Genomic DNA, 15,893 nt, shown 5'->3' on the forward strand with positions numbered 1-15,893 from the left:
ATTTTTTTGATATTGTGGTTTAATATTACACATTATTGTTCTTACCAGCTCAGGGGCGGGTTCGCGTCGTAGGTGTGTTAGTGGCAGGAACTGGATTATTGGAGGTAGCTGTGAGAGCATTACGTTCGAGAGCGTTACGTCGTTCTATCTCCAATTCGCTCAGTTTCTTCCACAATTCATCCCTCTCCTTTTCTCTTTTCTTCTCTCTGTAATTCAAAGACACGAATGTAAAAGGCAAATGCAAACAAGTCCATTTTCTCTATATAATTCAAGTGAATTTATTTAAATAGATTTAATGTAATGATGAATTATTTAGGAAGATATATTTAGTTAATTAAAAAAAGAAAAAATCCAAATTTAGACTTACTTTTGCCTCTCAGATTTATAGCTGGCAGTAAGTTCATCAAAGAGCTTGCTGTTCATCTCCATAAACGTTTTTAAAACGTTATAAACAAGAGCTACGATCGTCTGATTCCAATGTTCTTTACTAATTCTGTACAATGCTGGAAACATTATTCCCATTATTACATGATTGTTTTCTTCAATTAGAGACATTATGTACTCGTTATTCCAAAAGTACAATGCTCTCTCCGCAACCTGCAACAATACATAAACAAATAGTATTGCATTTATAAGTTTGTCAAAGCTTAGCTGAAAACGTTACATCATCCGAGCTTTAAGCAATTGCTTACCTGAAAGTGTGGTGAAGACACGCAACGTGCAATTTGCCTGAATAAAGGTTCTTGTATTTTAACAAATTGGCTAGGTTCTATAACATCCAGTATTTCCTCGATTTCGCCAAGGAACATTACCTCCTTCTGGCTGCACGTCTTAGGCCAGAATTTAAGGAGGCCTCGTACAACTGGTTCTGTTAAAGTCGCGTCTTTTTCCAAAAATTGCACCACACAATAAGCTAACTGCGCGTGATATAGTGATAAACATTTCACTTTATGTAATGGTAACAGCACCTGTGGAAATAAATAACATAAAAATATTTTTTTTTTATAATTGTAATATTTGTGAATAATTTTTCTATGTATTATATTTGTCTACAATAATTGTTTACAATAATTATTTAAACTTCATTAATTATATAAGATTTACTTTTATGTAATAAAATAATTGAACTGGATAACCCTTTATAACGCAGGACTAAAAAATAGATTGTAACTTAATGGAGAGAATGTGATGTATGGTCAGAATAGACATACCTTAACCAAAAATTGCTTGTGCTCAACTTTTAAAGGAAGAGCGAATCCATTAATAATGCTACCCAAAATTTCAAGAAGTTCACCAACGCCGTTGAAATGTTCTGTTTCATACACAAACCTAGAATATGCAATAATGAAAAAGATTACATTATAATATAATACTTTGAATAAAAAAATGTGAAATAAAATTGGCAATTGTATATTTAAATAAATACCTCAAAAAAATGTTGTTTATTTGTTTGCGTATGAAGGCTCTAAGACCCAGGAACTTGCCATAAATACGATGCAAAACCGTTTTCAGGAAATCTCTTTCCCTTGGGTCTTCCGAGTCGAATAAATCCAATAACTGTAATTATATTATAATTAATATAATTAATATAATTATAATTTTGTAACATATAATTGTATTAATTTATACTATTGTATTTATTAATTTGTTTTACAAAATATATTCCCTCCAGAATATGTCAAAAATATCTTGAAAAATGCAATCTCTCTACCTGTAACACAAATTTTTGGTCGATAACTTTTTTGCCAATGGCAGGCTGGAAATCTGAAGACTCGAGAAAACGGAGGAAGACTTCGTAAACCAACTGAAGATGGGGCCAACTTGCCTCCAAAGTCGGATCATCCTCTTCTGGATCGAAATCTGGATTTTCACTCGGTGGCAACGTACGGAATAAATTTGCAGAAACCTTTAATAAACACATTACGGTAAGATTAAGTGTTTCTCATGAATTTTATTATATTTATTACGAAATATGTATACACAGAAATCTAAGAATTATTGAATTCAAGAGAGGGTTAGCTTTTTTTTTAATTTATTTCCTTGGGTGGAATAATTTTTGGGACAATAGAGAAGAAGATGATATATTGAAGAAAATAAAGATTATGATCAAAAGATTTCACGTCTTACTAATAAGAAGAAAAATGCAAAATTTTTAATTTCAGTTTAATAACTTTTTTATATCTTGACCTCATATTTATCAATCACATACCATCTTGATGGTTTCCGGATAAATGGGCTCAGTAAGGACACCTCGTCCTGCTGTGATATACTCCACTAATTCATTGAGCGTACTCCGTTTAATTTCTTTACCCTTGAGATCAGCCATTGGATCCATGAAGTCGAAAGCCACGCAACATTGACGGAGCTTTTTGATAAACAATTCTTCTTGTTCCGCAGCGTTAACATCTGTAACAAAAATAGATAGCATTGATATAATCTTTGACTATACATATTTCAAGCATAAATTTTTACTTTGATACAATTACTTTTGCTAAAAGCTAATATAATAAAAATTAAAAGAAAATTCTCTTCTTATGAAAGATGACATATTTTTATGAAAGATAATATATTTTTATGTCTGATTGTTTGTTGTAAATAATCAATTTATTAAAAAACATGTATTAGTAAAATGTTTAGTCGCTATTTTTAACTTTCTATTGCGTAAATAATGGCCCAATAAAATGTTACTGTTTCTTTTTGCCTCTAAATATGTAAGCAAACAATTTAATTGAGCCGATAGAAACTGTAGTCATCTAAGCCATTCTGATATTATTATACGACAAGCTACAATGCTATGAATATATTGTACAAATGAGTTATAACGTATCTGTTTCAGCTACTTTGACGAAATTGCAGTCAAGCTTTTAGATTTAAATTTACTTGAAATTAAATTAAGAGACATAATTTTATCTATTAAATTTTTGAAGTCATACTTTGTAAAAGAAAAAAAGAAACTTTGTAATTTCGATGTCAAAGTAGCGATTACATAATTTTTCCCCTAAGGTGAAAATATAAAAAGTGAAAAATGTAACTATTGAAAGTAATAGCAAAATTTTTCACATTTCCGTTTCAGGAGAAAAATTACATGATGGATATACTCTAAAAATATCATCGTACTATCCTATTGAATTTTAAATAGAAATCCCATTTAGATTAATGAAAAAAAGTATCGCGTTTAATATCATATAAAAATCTGAATTCGATATTAATGCCAATAATGATAATCACATTGAGCAAGTAAAATACTCAATGTACATATATGTACATAACTATAAATTTGGCACAAAGCACATATTTTACTTGGTGTATTTACCAAGAAATAGGTTCTCATTTTTGAGAATTCTATAACCCCTCTTCATCCTCTTAAACAGATGTAGACGAAAAAAAATATCGGAGCGAAGTCGCAAAGCAGTCGCCCGGCAAGCGAAAGACTCGGGTTCAATTCCCGATTCAGTGACCTCGCCCCAATTTTTTTTCTCGTCTACATCTCTAGGGGGGTAAAGAGGGGCGGATGCGGGAGGGTCTTTGGCCCCCCTTGCACCCTCGTGTGTGTGTATGTTATGAAAATATTTAAAATATATATCATTAATAAAAATTAATATCAAATGGTTCATTCAACAGAAAATCGCATGTTAAATAAATAAATTTACAGTAATACGTTGAACTTTGACAATATATGTGTCGCATACATTAGTAGGACGTAAACAAACCCACTGTTGGTATTAGTTTATAAAACCGAAGAAACAGCATGAAAAATATGAAATTTCATTTTGTTATATCTCCTAAACCAATGCCGTCCCCTACTTAATTCTTGCGGGGAATTACTCAGAACCCCCCCCCCCCTTACAATATATTTAAGTAACGATAAAATCCGTGAGATGTTATCTTTTATGCACTTTTACCGAAAACACAGTTATCTTTAAGAAAAATCTGAATTTGCAACTAGCAGTTACACATTTTTATTTTAACATAATTATGTATTTTAATTACGCCCATTGATTTGTCTCATTATTCTGTGCATAAAAGTATTAGGGTAAGATATTCGAAAAATGAATATTTTACGAGATATTTTGTATTTTATGTCAAAATATTGTAACTTTGAAGTCTTATAGTTCAAAAAGTGTTTAACGAAAAAACATTTAATTATAGTGTTTTGGAAAGCTCAGAGATAAGCTACAAGAATTTGCAAAAATATATAGGGTGTTTCATTTAAAAAATTAAAAATGACCTTCACATGACCTTCATGTAACTCTTCAAGGTCAAACCAATGACACCATCTTATAGCCGTTTCGAAACCATGCAACATATGTCTGAACCATTTTTCGATATTTTGCTTAGTTTACGAGAAAATTGACCGTATTTTTTAAAATGGGCCATCCTGTATACATATATATAGATTTCTTTTTTTCAAGATGTGCGATTTTTTTTATGTCTGAGTGAGTGAGTGAGTGAGTGAGTGAGTGAGTGAGTGAGTGAGTGAGTGAGTGAGTGAGTGAGTGAGTGAGTGAGTGAGTGAGTGAGAGAGTGAGTGAGTGAGTGAGTGAGTGAGAGAGAGAGAGAGAGAGAGAGAGGAGGGGAGGGGAGAAAGAGAGAGGGGAGAGAGTAAGAGAGGGGAGTGAGAGAGAGTGAGAGAGAGGGGGGGGGGCATTCTTGTAAATAATAATGTGCGTAAAGAAGTATTTGCATAAAAAGTTTTTTTGTTATGTTATCGCGCGCATTATTAGGTAAAAATTCTGCAATAAAAATTTCCGAATTTAGTGGAGCAAGTGGGGGGAAAAATACGATTACACGTTTAGAGAGAAGGAAGAGGTTTAAGTATATATGCGCGCGTGACAGTTATCGGCCCGTCAACGGCGTGTGCAGCCACCTTCACTAGGTACACAATCTGTTGGAAGAGAGAAAGTGGGGGTAGTCTCGCTATATCGACAGCATTCTCGGCTGTCTTCTCTTCCACGTAATCGCAAGTCAACGTCCACGGATTGTACGCGCGAATTACCCCTATTAAGCTGAACCCCTACCATCGCCAAATAAAATCACACCTATTATTTAATTTCGTGCTAATTGTGTGCTAATTTGCTGCCGTAGTCCGGATTTTATTGCTCTTACTTTTTAGCAGGAATTCAAGTTCAAAGTAGAGGGATGGCAACTTGATATTAAGTTAGCCCCTCCCTAATGAGAACAATATATATAATGTATATAGAGTGCACGAATCAAAAAATCATTTATACTAGAATTTGTTGCTCTAAGATAGCGTGAAGACATTTTGAAGAAATGACATAAAAATATTAAAATTCGAAACTGTATCGTGAAACCTACACACCGCGAACTAAAATAGTTAAATAAAAAAATTTGTTGCTCGTTTTGAAGTATCGAAAATCGACACTTTGTCATCGCGAACTCTATACGTCGCGTAGTATTATAGTATAAGTTCATTAGAAAAATTTGTTGCTCGTATGTTTTTGGTACTAAAATAATCTGTGAATAATATACTATCAACATATATATATATATATATATATATATATATATGATATTGAATTGTTGCTTATTTTAAAAGTATTTTGTAGATAAGTTAATTTAAAAAAAAAATCAACTATGATATAAGTTTGCTGTATATCAATAAATTCAAAAACATATTTCGATAATATATTGTCCACACATTATTTTGGTACCAAAAACATACAACCAACAAATTTTTTAATTAACTATAACGATTTTAGTCCCCGACGTACTAGCTTCGCGATGATAAAGTTTCGAGTATTAATATTTTTATGTAATTTTTTCAAAATGTTTTCACTAGTTTAATGTCAAGTTAGTCCTCTCCACTTTGAACTTGAATTTCTAAACGGTAAGAACAATAAAATCCGGACTACAGCAACAAATTAGCAACATAATAGCACTAAATTAAATGATAGGTGCAATTTTATTTTATTTGGCGATGGTAGAGGGGTCCAGCTTAATAAGGAAGATTAGGATTACAATCAATTCTTTCGTAATAATTAAACGCTTATCATTATTAACTGATGATCGTAGCCACAAAAGCTGATATTGGAATCGCTAAAATTACATAATTTTAGAGTGTATATTTGTTCGAAGTTCCAAATAAAGAGAATATTTTAAAGATTTCTTAATATGACTTCTTAAAATAAATTTTTTTATTGCATGCGTTTACGTTTTTCACTGATACGGAAGGAAAAACACAAACCGCTTTAAGTTTCGAGAGAGCGCCACATTTTTGTAAATATACTGAAAAAAACAATAATTTCGTAAAATAAGCATTTTTTACTTGCATAAAATTTTCATTTTTTATCACTAAAAATTAGATTGAAAAATAGATACTGCATGTTTATGTTATTGTTAAAACACTGACATGTAAATAAAGATAAACATATATTTATAATATATTTTAAATACATAATCCACTTGATTTGCTGACTATTTACAATATAAGAAAATTATCAAAGAATTTTTTAAAAACTCGCAGAGTTTTAATAAAATTCCATAAGAATTCCTTGATTTTTCCAGGTATAAAAAAATCTTTAAGAATTTCACATTTTCCATATTTTTTCAATGAGTATAGACATCCTGTATTTCATTACATTTCAGATATAGAATCGCGATTTACTTAAAATTACATAATTAAATAATTAAATAAATCGCGAAATCCATACAAATATAAAATCGAAGAAGAACGCGTGTATTGATGTGATTCGAAAATATGTATTTAGGAAGGGCTATTTTTTTCGCGCGCATATATACTTAATCACTATCATTCGAGTTCCGGTAGCCTCATTAGACTTTCGATATTTCAGAGTATTTAAAGGGTTTGAAGTTATTCAAGATGCGACGAAGGCTAAGATATAAGACTAGTCCAATGAGTGAGTACTAACCTGGTTATTTAAATCGTATTGTTAAATTCATTTACGCCAGAACATATGTTCACCAAAAAATAAGAGAGAGAGAGAGAGAGAGAGAGAGAGAGAGGGGGGGAGAAATTTCTTTTTAACCGGTAAACACTGTCAAAATTTTTATATATATTATAGAAAAAGAAATCGCGCGATTTTTTTTTCTTTTTATCGAAATATTTGTAAAGCCTTGTGTCCGAGAACTCTATTCGAGTTTTAGTTTCGAGAAATGTGTAGCCAAACAGTTTGCAGCTTTCACAGAAAAGTGGCAATTTTATGGGTTACACATTTCTTGGATCGAGATCTATCATCGTGAACACAAAGCTTAACTAAAAGCTTTCGATAAAGAACTTGGAAAATCCTGTATATCGTCTGTCAAAGGATAACACACACATCAGTTAATCAGTTTTTCCTGTGCGCTTCGGAGGGATGATGGCTCGGTCTCTTTGCTCATAATGATACATGGCGTGGCCTCAATGACTTTATCAAATTATGTCAAACTCTGTCTCTCTGTCTCTCTCTCTTCTTCCTTCCAACCAACGCCCGTCCTACGCAAAATATCGCGAATAAATCTAGGCGCAAAGTGGCCATCCTCGAAGAAAAATTGGCAGCAATCTCTATACGTTATATTTATCCGCCAAGATATCTTTTTTTCCGGGATGCTAACAAAATTTATATATGCATATACGTCTGAGAAGAAAAAGCTGATCGCTACATTCCAAGTAGTAAGTGCCTGCTATCGTCACTCTTGAATGGCGACATTCGAAATTGGCGAATAGAAATAGCACCCATAGCAACACAAGCTTTGTAACATGTCCAAGACATATTTAGACGATTTTACCTACGTCAGATCACACCGCATGATGCGAAATTATTATCACTTTCACACTGTCACACATTTTTTTTTAGTCGACACGATTCGCGTCGGAAATATTTTCATTTATTGACAAAGGAAAATATTAAGAAAAAAAAAATTATTAAGTAAAAAATAAAAGCGCAAGCGACAGATTAAAAAATGAGACAAAAATAAAAGTGAGATAATTTCTTAATTTTTTGTATGATTACAGATGTGAATTTCGTTTTGTTATTACTTGTTAAAAATTTTAACGTTCTGCTATTCTCGTATCTCTCACAGAAGAGTAATACCAAAAATTGTTAAAGTGATTATTAAAAAAAAGAACACACAAAACTTCTTTATATTCCCTTTAAAAAAAGAATTTTTTTTTCATTTCTCTTTGCGCCTCTTAGGTCGGAATTTTTACTTATCTAAGGTCTTTTCGATAAATCAATCCGTTACAATCAAGTTATGATTAAATAAATAATTTTGATTTATATTAGCTCTTACGTTATTGTTATATTATATCGTTAATTTCATAGTACACAGGTTTACGGATTATTATTAAATAACGGAATCAGAATGAAAAATATATATATGTGATTTACGCGAAAATATACAGCGGGGGAGCGTTCACATCACGCTCTCGGGCTGTAACAAAGTGCGGCTGTAATTCATTTTTCATTCGGGGTTTGATGTAATCAATGCCAGACACAATTCTTCCATCGCAAGAGCCTCTTCGCAATTTCTCTCGATAGGCCAGTTGAACGGCCATATGCGATTCCATTAAATTCGGTAGAAAGATGGAAATGAAAGAGAAAGGAGAAGGGGGAGGAAGCGAGGGGAGGGAGAAGGTCGAGCCGTAACGAGAGGAACTCCAAAAATAGCGTTACTCTCACGTCTCGCGCCTGTTCGTTCGTTCGTTCGTTCGTTCTCTCTCGACATTACGTGCGTGCGATCATCTAGAATGCACATATTTATAATTTCATTCATAACGCGACACGTTACTTTTACGTACGTGCGACGGCGACGCACCACCGCAGATTGAGAAGGATAAGAATGCCATTTTATATTTGCTCGCGTATAAAGAGTAATACTTTATGCGTTCCTATTTTTATTTCGGCTCAAGTAGATTAATTGAAGTTCAAATTCAATTTAAAGTTTTGTTAAAATTTGCATGGAATTAATCGTAGAGTATAAACTTTACTATTATTATTTACGTCCCTGATAAAAGAATCTCGCAAATCCAAATATTCTGATTTTAATGAAACTTTACACACATATAAGGGAAAAAGACAGATAAAAGATGAATATAGAAATTTTTAGTTGTCCAAAAACGATTTTAAAGGATGAAACCATCTCATATTGTGACTTTTTGCTTTTCTCGACATATTTTGAAAATTAATGGAGATATCAAAAAATGTTTTATACAAAAAAGTTTCATGGTAAGAACACCTCTATTTAACTACATTAATAAAAATTTTAAAAAATGTTTAAAAAAAATTAAAACTAAAAATATTTTTTCAAAATTTTATTAATAATAAAATTTATTAAAATAATTTGTCAATTTTAACTTTCTTCAAAAATTATTTTTTTTTTAAATTTTATTAATCTGATTAAGTAAAGGTTAGTTTAGATTAGGTTTTTACTAGCCACTCTATATATGAGGGGTGGTTTATTCCTTTGAAAAAAATTATTTTTAAAAAATTCTAATTTTCAAGATATGTCGAGGAAAGCAAAAAACTGCAATGTATGAGGGGTAGTTTCATCCTTTAAAATTGTTTGTGGACAGCAATTAAAAGTCTATCTATTTATCTCCCTTCTTACGTGTGTATAAAGTTTAATCAAAATCAGATTTTTGGAGTTTGTGAGGTTTTCCTTCTGAATCTGATTACTTTTTTAAATTAGTCGAAATAAGAACTATTGATTCGCAAATAGGAAAAAGGCTTGCTTTAGTGAGAAAGATGCTGTATATATACTTGCAATGTTTTCTGTTATCTAAATGAAATTATCTAGATAATCATTTAGATGAACCAATTGTCTTATCTCATCTTTATCTAGATAAAAATGAGATATATAATCTATATCCTTATCTTAGATGAAAAAAATACATTATCTGCCCTAAATTATTTAAAATAATTTGCAATCAATAGAACTCAGTCAGACTTAATAAGCACCTTATGATTTTTTAATGTTTGATTCTTATTCAAGATTTAGCAGCATGCTGCTGGTGTTTTGTATTAAGTATACGATTATGTTTTTATTTTTTTCTTAATTATATTTTTTTAAAGCAATGTTATCTTAAAATCATAGATAAGATACTTTATAATTGTATTTACATAAACTTGAAATAAATCATTTTTATCTTATCTGAGAAAAAATATTATGTCTTAACTTTATATAGATGACTTCAACATTATGTACGTGAAACACTATATATTTGTATAAAAATAATTTGTTTTTATATATGTGTAATTTATTTATCAATATAAACTATTTTTTGATCTCACCGGCACAATTTATTTATCATTCAAACAAGGCAGACAAATCAATGTGCGTCTGGTGCAAAAGTGTGAGCTCGTTCGAGGGGAGCCGTCGCGATTGGCGGAATTGAGATCGACTGAATCCCGAGAGCAATTCTGGTAAATTATGCTATGAAATGCAAGGATAATAGATAGAACGAGAAAGAAAGAGCAAGAGAATGAATGAAGGAAAAATCTGGGAATAAATAAAGAGAAGAGAGAAAAAAAACTGAAATAAATGTAAACCTTCACCCCGTCCTCATTGAATAAATTAAAAAAATATATAACTATATAAATTATGGTATATTAAGGCGACGAAAAACCAATAAATGAGATATAAAAATAATAAATAAGAAGATAAAAAAGAACAAAAATTATTGTGAAGAGATAGAGAAAACTATGGGAAAACAAGGGGAAATCGAAAGGGCGAGGAAAGAAGAGAAAGAGGTAAACGAAAAGAGGGAGAGGAACGAAGTCGGGAGTAGGGAGTTGAAGCGCGAGAAGAGAGAGGAGAAGAGACTGAGTGGCGAAGGAGTAGAAGAGCGCGCGTTCCAGGCAGGTGGTCGCCGACATTCCGGATCAATACTTCCACCGCTTCTCTAGGGGTTCTCCATCAGGTAGCCTCTTCGCCTCCTTTACAACCCTTATCCCTCCCTTCCTCGTTCCGCTTTCACTCCCTCTCGCTTTGTCCACTCCTAGTGTCATCATTGTCTGTGCTTCGCTTTCTTCCCTTTTCCTCTTTGATCTTCCTGTTTTACGTATTTTCTCTCTCTTCCCTCTGCCCCTTTTTTAATTTTTTCCCCGCTTTCCACTGCTCACATTCCTTCACTTGTTCTCCCTTTTCTACGGTTTTCTTTTCATATTTTTTGCGGTGTCAGCATGCGAGGAATGTATGTCAAATTTATATTGTTATTTAATCGTAATGTGTGTATAATATATTACGTAATGTACTAAATGTCGTATATTTGAAAAATGTTTTTTTTTTCTAACAAAAATACTCTATGAAAGGATAGATATAATTATATAAATATTTGATATTATACTTCATAATTATATATAATTATTAATATAAAAAAATGTAATTTTGACAACACAATCGCATAAAAGTAACTTTCACATCTCCTTTTTTTTTCTTTTTATGACAATTGCATCACAAATGACATAAGGTATGTGCATGCTATCTAATACATTTATAGCAGCAGATCTATAGCAACGTATATTGAACTCGGGGAAAAATTATAACAATCTCTCATTATAAATAAAATCATTGTATTGTGTGCTTAAATTAATATCTCTCGTGTGTAAAATAGATCGCAAAAAAAACTTTATCCAATAAACAAGTCCAAAACGCAATTTAATATAAAGCCGTATGAAGCATTCGTGCCTCGGAATAATTTTTCCCTAATATATTCTAGCGCCGATCGACTTTATTCATATTGAATAAAAACAGCTACTGTTCGGAAAATGTGTATAACACAACATTCTACATGTCTAACAATCGAAAATTTCTTGTGCACTGGATTAATGCAATATGAACGATACTTTTTGTTAGTTGCATTTTATGCAGTTGATTGTGCGAACGATATTCGTTTGGTCTGCCCCCCCCCCCTCTCTCTCTTTCTCTCTCTCTCTCTCTTGCTTCGCGCTACCATTGCACATTCACAGCGTCATTCTCTTGTCCTGATCTTGACAATGACCATAACCCGATAATTAGACAAAAGAGCATTTTATATACGCGCAAAAGTCATTAAGATATTAAATTTTCGACGGGCGAGTTGAACTGAAAGATTATTAAAAATCCATTTAAAGAGAGATAAACAGATAATAATTCCGTCATTTGTTTTCCCCAAAATTTATTTCGTGAAAAATCTTTATACTTTATACTTTGATGCTTCGCAATCTAAATATATTATTTTCCTTTTGAGAGGGAAAAAAAAGATATATCAAAAAAGTACATATCTATAATGTATTTATGTAAATTTATCGGTATTTTATGTTTATCTCGTCTTAAACATAAAAAAGAAAGAATCCTTAGAATTATTTCGTTAGTCATCCTTATTTGATTTTCGTGATCTTCTCTTCCTTAATATGGAATGGAACTCAACGCACTCAAGAATTAATAGTGTTCTAGCAAAGAACACTATTAACGCTCCCACTTGTGCATGACGCATAATTAAATTGTGTTTATGTCTGACGTAATGGTCTCGGCACATCATGACTGCATTTCGTACTTCGAGAACCTAGAAATTGTACTTAACACACGCGCAATCTTTGTTTTTTATTTCCTTCATGTGCACGTGAGAAATGCTTTTTCATACTTTATTTTAAAAAATCGCAATTATATATAATAATTTATATATATAAATACAGCATACTAATATTTATGAAAGTAAAAACCCTCTAAAAAAAAATGGATTACATTGTTATAAAAAAAGGTGATGTTAGATTGTAAGAGAAGTTCAAGTTTACCTCAATAAAATTTCCATCTAAAAGTTAGTTTATTTAGGTAAAAATTTAATTTGAAGTTTTATTTCCAAGAATAATGTTTCAAGAATAAGACTTAACGCGTTAGAGACTAAAAAGTTTGCAAGGTGTCTGATGATACTTTCATTGAACAGAAATGCACTAACTTTCTTCATCAATATAATTTTTGTTGTATATATATATATATATACAGGGTAGACCATTTTAATTTATACACTAATATCTCAAAATCCATAAGTTTAAGACAAAAATGTTTCAGACAAAAGTTGTATGGTTTCGAGGGGGCCATAAGATGGTACCATTGGTTTGACCTTGGATAGTCGTTTGAAGGTCACGTAAAGATCATCTTTAATTTCTTAAACGGAACCTACTATTTTTTATTACATATTCTTGTAACTTATCTCGAGAACTTTCCAAAATACTATAATAAAATATTTTTTCATTAAATACTTTTCGAGATATAAGGCTTCAAAGTTGCAATATTTTGACATAAAATACAAGATATCTCGTGAAATATTCATTTTTCGATTATCTTACCCTAATACTTTTATGCACAGAATAATGAGACAAATCAATTCGTGTAAAGAAAACACATAGTTATCTTTACAAAAAAATTTGAATTTGCAACTAGCAATTACACATTTTTACTTTAACATAATTATGTGTTTTAATTACGCCAATTGATTTGTCTCATTATTCTGTGCATAAAAGTATTAGGATAAGATAATCGAGAAATAAATATTTTATGAGATATCTTGTATTTTATGTCAAAATATTGCAACTTTGAAGCCTTATAACTCGAAAAGTATTTAATGAAAAAATATTTTATTATAGTGTTTTGGAAGGGGGAGGGGGAGAGGGAGGGGGAGAGAGAGAGAGAGTGAGTGAGTGAGTGAGAGAGAGAGAGAGAGAGAGAGAGAGAGAGAGAGAGAGAGAGAGAGAGAAGTTTAGGCAATTAAATGTGAAAAAAAAAGAAGTTAATTTCAAGTTAATTTTACACTCCTTTTGCATGTGAAAATTTGATAATAACTGTTTTACTTTAGAAATTTAATTAGAATTACAACACTTCTCAATGAACTTCCGAAACTTCGAAGAAAAAAATTACCGTATCTTCGGAAGAAATTTACGATCTATGTTAGAATCTTCTCTAAAACTTTAGAATTATTTGGATAAAAGTACACATCGAAATATTAAAAGTTGTGCGCCAACTTTCGAGAAATTGAAAACACAATCAACGTGATAGTCTGGAACATAAAGGTCCTGCGTTCTTGGATACACATCTTAGATTTCCAAAATTTCACGGATCAACAAAATGTCGAGGCGTTATTATTTGTAGGAATTTGTTTCTCAAGCGAGAGAACTTGACTCGCCTTCTTCACTCAATTTGCACATATTCAAGCGCGTCATTGAGCTATAGTTCTATCTGTCTATCTCTTTCTCTCTTTCTCCCTCTGCCTCCTCCCTTCTCTCTCTCTCTCTCTCTCTCTCTCTCTCTCTCTCACTCTCTGTCTAGTGGGAGCGATATATCGGGACGATGAAGTAACAACGCGGGTCGAAGTGTCATCCGATGTATCGAGCGCCGAAAAGGTTCGGTTTAAAGAGGATGTACCGCGTCGAAAATATAGTGACCTTCTGGATATGGATCCCAATTGAAAAATCTGAGGAATCTACAGGAGATCTATATAGAGATAAAGGCAAAGAAAGCAAAAAGAGCAAAGAGAATAATAAAGAGATTCTATAAAGCAAATAATAAATATACTACTATAAACTCTTATAAACTTATATAAAGTCTTGCCTTGCATCGCAGTTTGGATTTTAGATATTGTGTTTTATAAATATTTCCATAGCAATTTTTATACATGTAAACATAATAACCGTCAGACACATTTCTTGTTTGCGGAATAGAGTGATTGCATCGCATTGCAATTTCGTTATCACGTCGAAAGCGATAACGAATTGAGGTAAACTTTATCTATTGCATTTTCTATTGCAAACAATATATGGGAAAAACATCTGAATAAGGGTATATTAATTTTGAAAGTAATTTGTTTAGACGAGATATTTCGCAAGTACAACGGTTGAAATTTTGATGAGTATTACTAAAAATCTATACACATACGACAAAGTTTGAGTACTGAACCAACTCGGATTCATGAATATATACTGAATTTGATTCCCACTCCTATTTGTTTCCGCTCACCTGTCGCTGTTTACGAGCAGTTTAATATCTTTTCTCCCTACAATGCAATGCTCGGTATGCGCGATAATTTATTGCACTTGGTTGTTTCGAGCCGATAGAGAGATACGTAAAACTCACCAAAGTCAAAAAAATGAGTTCAAATATTTCTTCATCCGTAAAAAGTTATTTGTTGAATAAAATATTAAATAATTCGAAAAAGGAACAATTTTATATTGCCACAATTGTTATTCTGTAACATAGTACAAAATTTATTTTCGTCATATATGTAATAATTTAATAACATTAAATAATTTTAATTTGCGCGTGTTGCATAATTAAAATGCTGATATATTACAAATTTATATATATATATGTATATACAGGGTGTCCCATTTTAAGTGTGCACCCCAAATAATTTTCTTATTTTTTATTTTAAAGAAAAATGTTTCAGACAAAAGTTGTATGGTTTCGAGGGGGCTATAAAATGGTGCCATTGGTTTGACCTTGGATAGTCGTTTGGAAGTTATATGAAGATCATCTTGAATTTCTTAAATCAAACACCCTAAATATTTTTGCATATTCTTGTAGCTTAATCTCGAGAGCTTTCCAAAAAATTATAATAAAATATTTTTTCATTAAGTATTTAAGAAAGTTATTTGGGGTGCACATATATATATATATATATATATATATGTAATAATTTAAATATGCAATAATTATGCAAATATTTCATGAGATTTTATAATATATATACATATATATATGTATTATAAAATCTCATGAAATATTTGCATAATTTAAAATTTACAAATATATATTATTACACAATATAAAATAATGCAGTTATAACATTTTTCGATGGACTTGATCGACAATTTATCTGATAGATAGATTTATCCGATAGATAAATTTCTTATATCTCTGTAGATATATATGTGTACAGTTCTGGCCGGAATGTAGACAGAAAG

At 31.4% G+C, this 15,893-nt stretch overlaps 1 protein-coding gene across 1 annotated transcript in view; it reads right to left on the reverse strand.

Moving 5' to 3' along the window:
• Positions 1 to 15,893, reverse strand: part of Wdb (serine/threonine-protein phosphatase regulatory subunit widerborst) — a 28,897-nt gene that overhangs the window by 3,326 nt on the left and 9,678 nt on the right. Inside the window, exons 2-8 of the mRNA XM_072887682.1 lie at positions 2,210 to 2,406; positions 1,712 to 1,906; positions 1,427 to 1,557; positions 1,212 to 1,329; positions 693 to 968; positions 368 to 597; positions 46 to 206 (exon numbers count right to left, since the gene is read on the reverse strand). Of these exons, the coding sequence (XP_072743783.1) occupies positions 50 to 206; positions 368 to 597; positions 693 to 968; positions 1,212 to 1,329; positions 1,427 to 1,557; positions 1,712 to 1,906; positions 2,210 to 2,406 (1,304 nt within the window). The 3' untranslated portion in view covers positions 46 to 49. The remainder of the gene's footprint in view (positions 1 to 45; positions 207 to 367; positions 598 to 692; positions 969 to 1,211; positions 1,330 to 1,426; positions 1,558 to 1,711; positions 1,907 to 2,209; positions 2,407 to 15,893) is intronic.

Source organism: Anoplolepis gracilipes, chromosome 3, assembly GCF_047496725.1.
Source record: "Anoplolepis gracilipes chromosome 3, ASM4749672v1, whole genome shotgun sequence".
Classification (NCBI taxonomy): domain Eukaryota; kingdom Metazoa; phylum Arthropoda; class Insecta; order Hymenoptera; family Formicidae; genus Anoplolepis; species Anoplolepis gracilipes.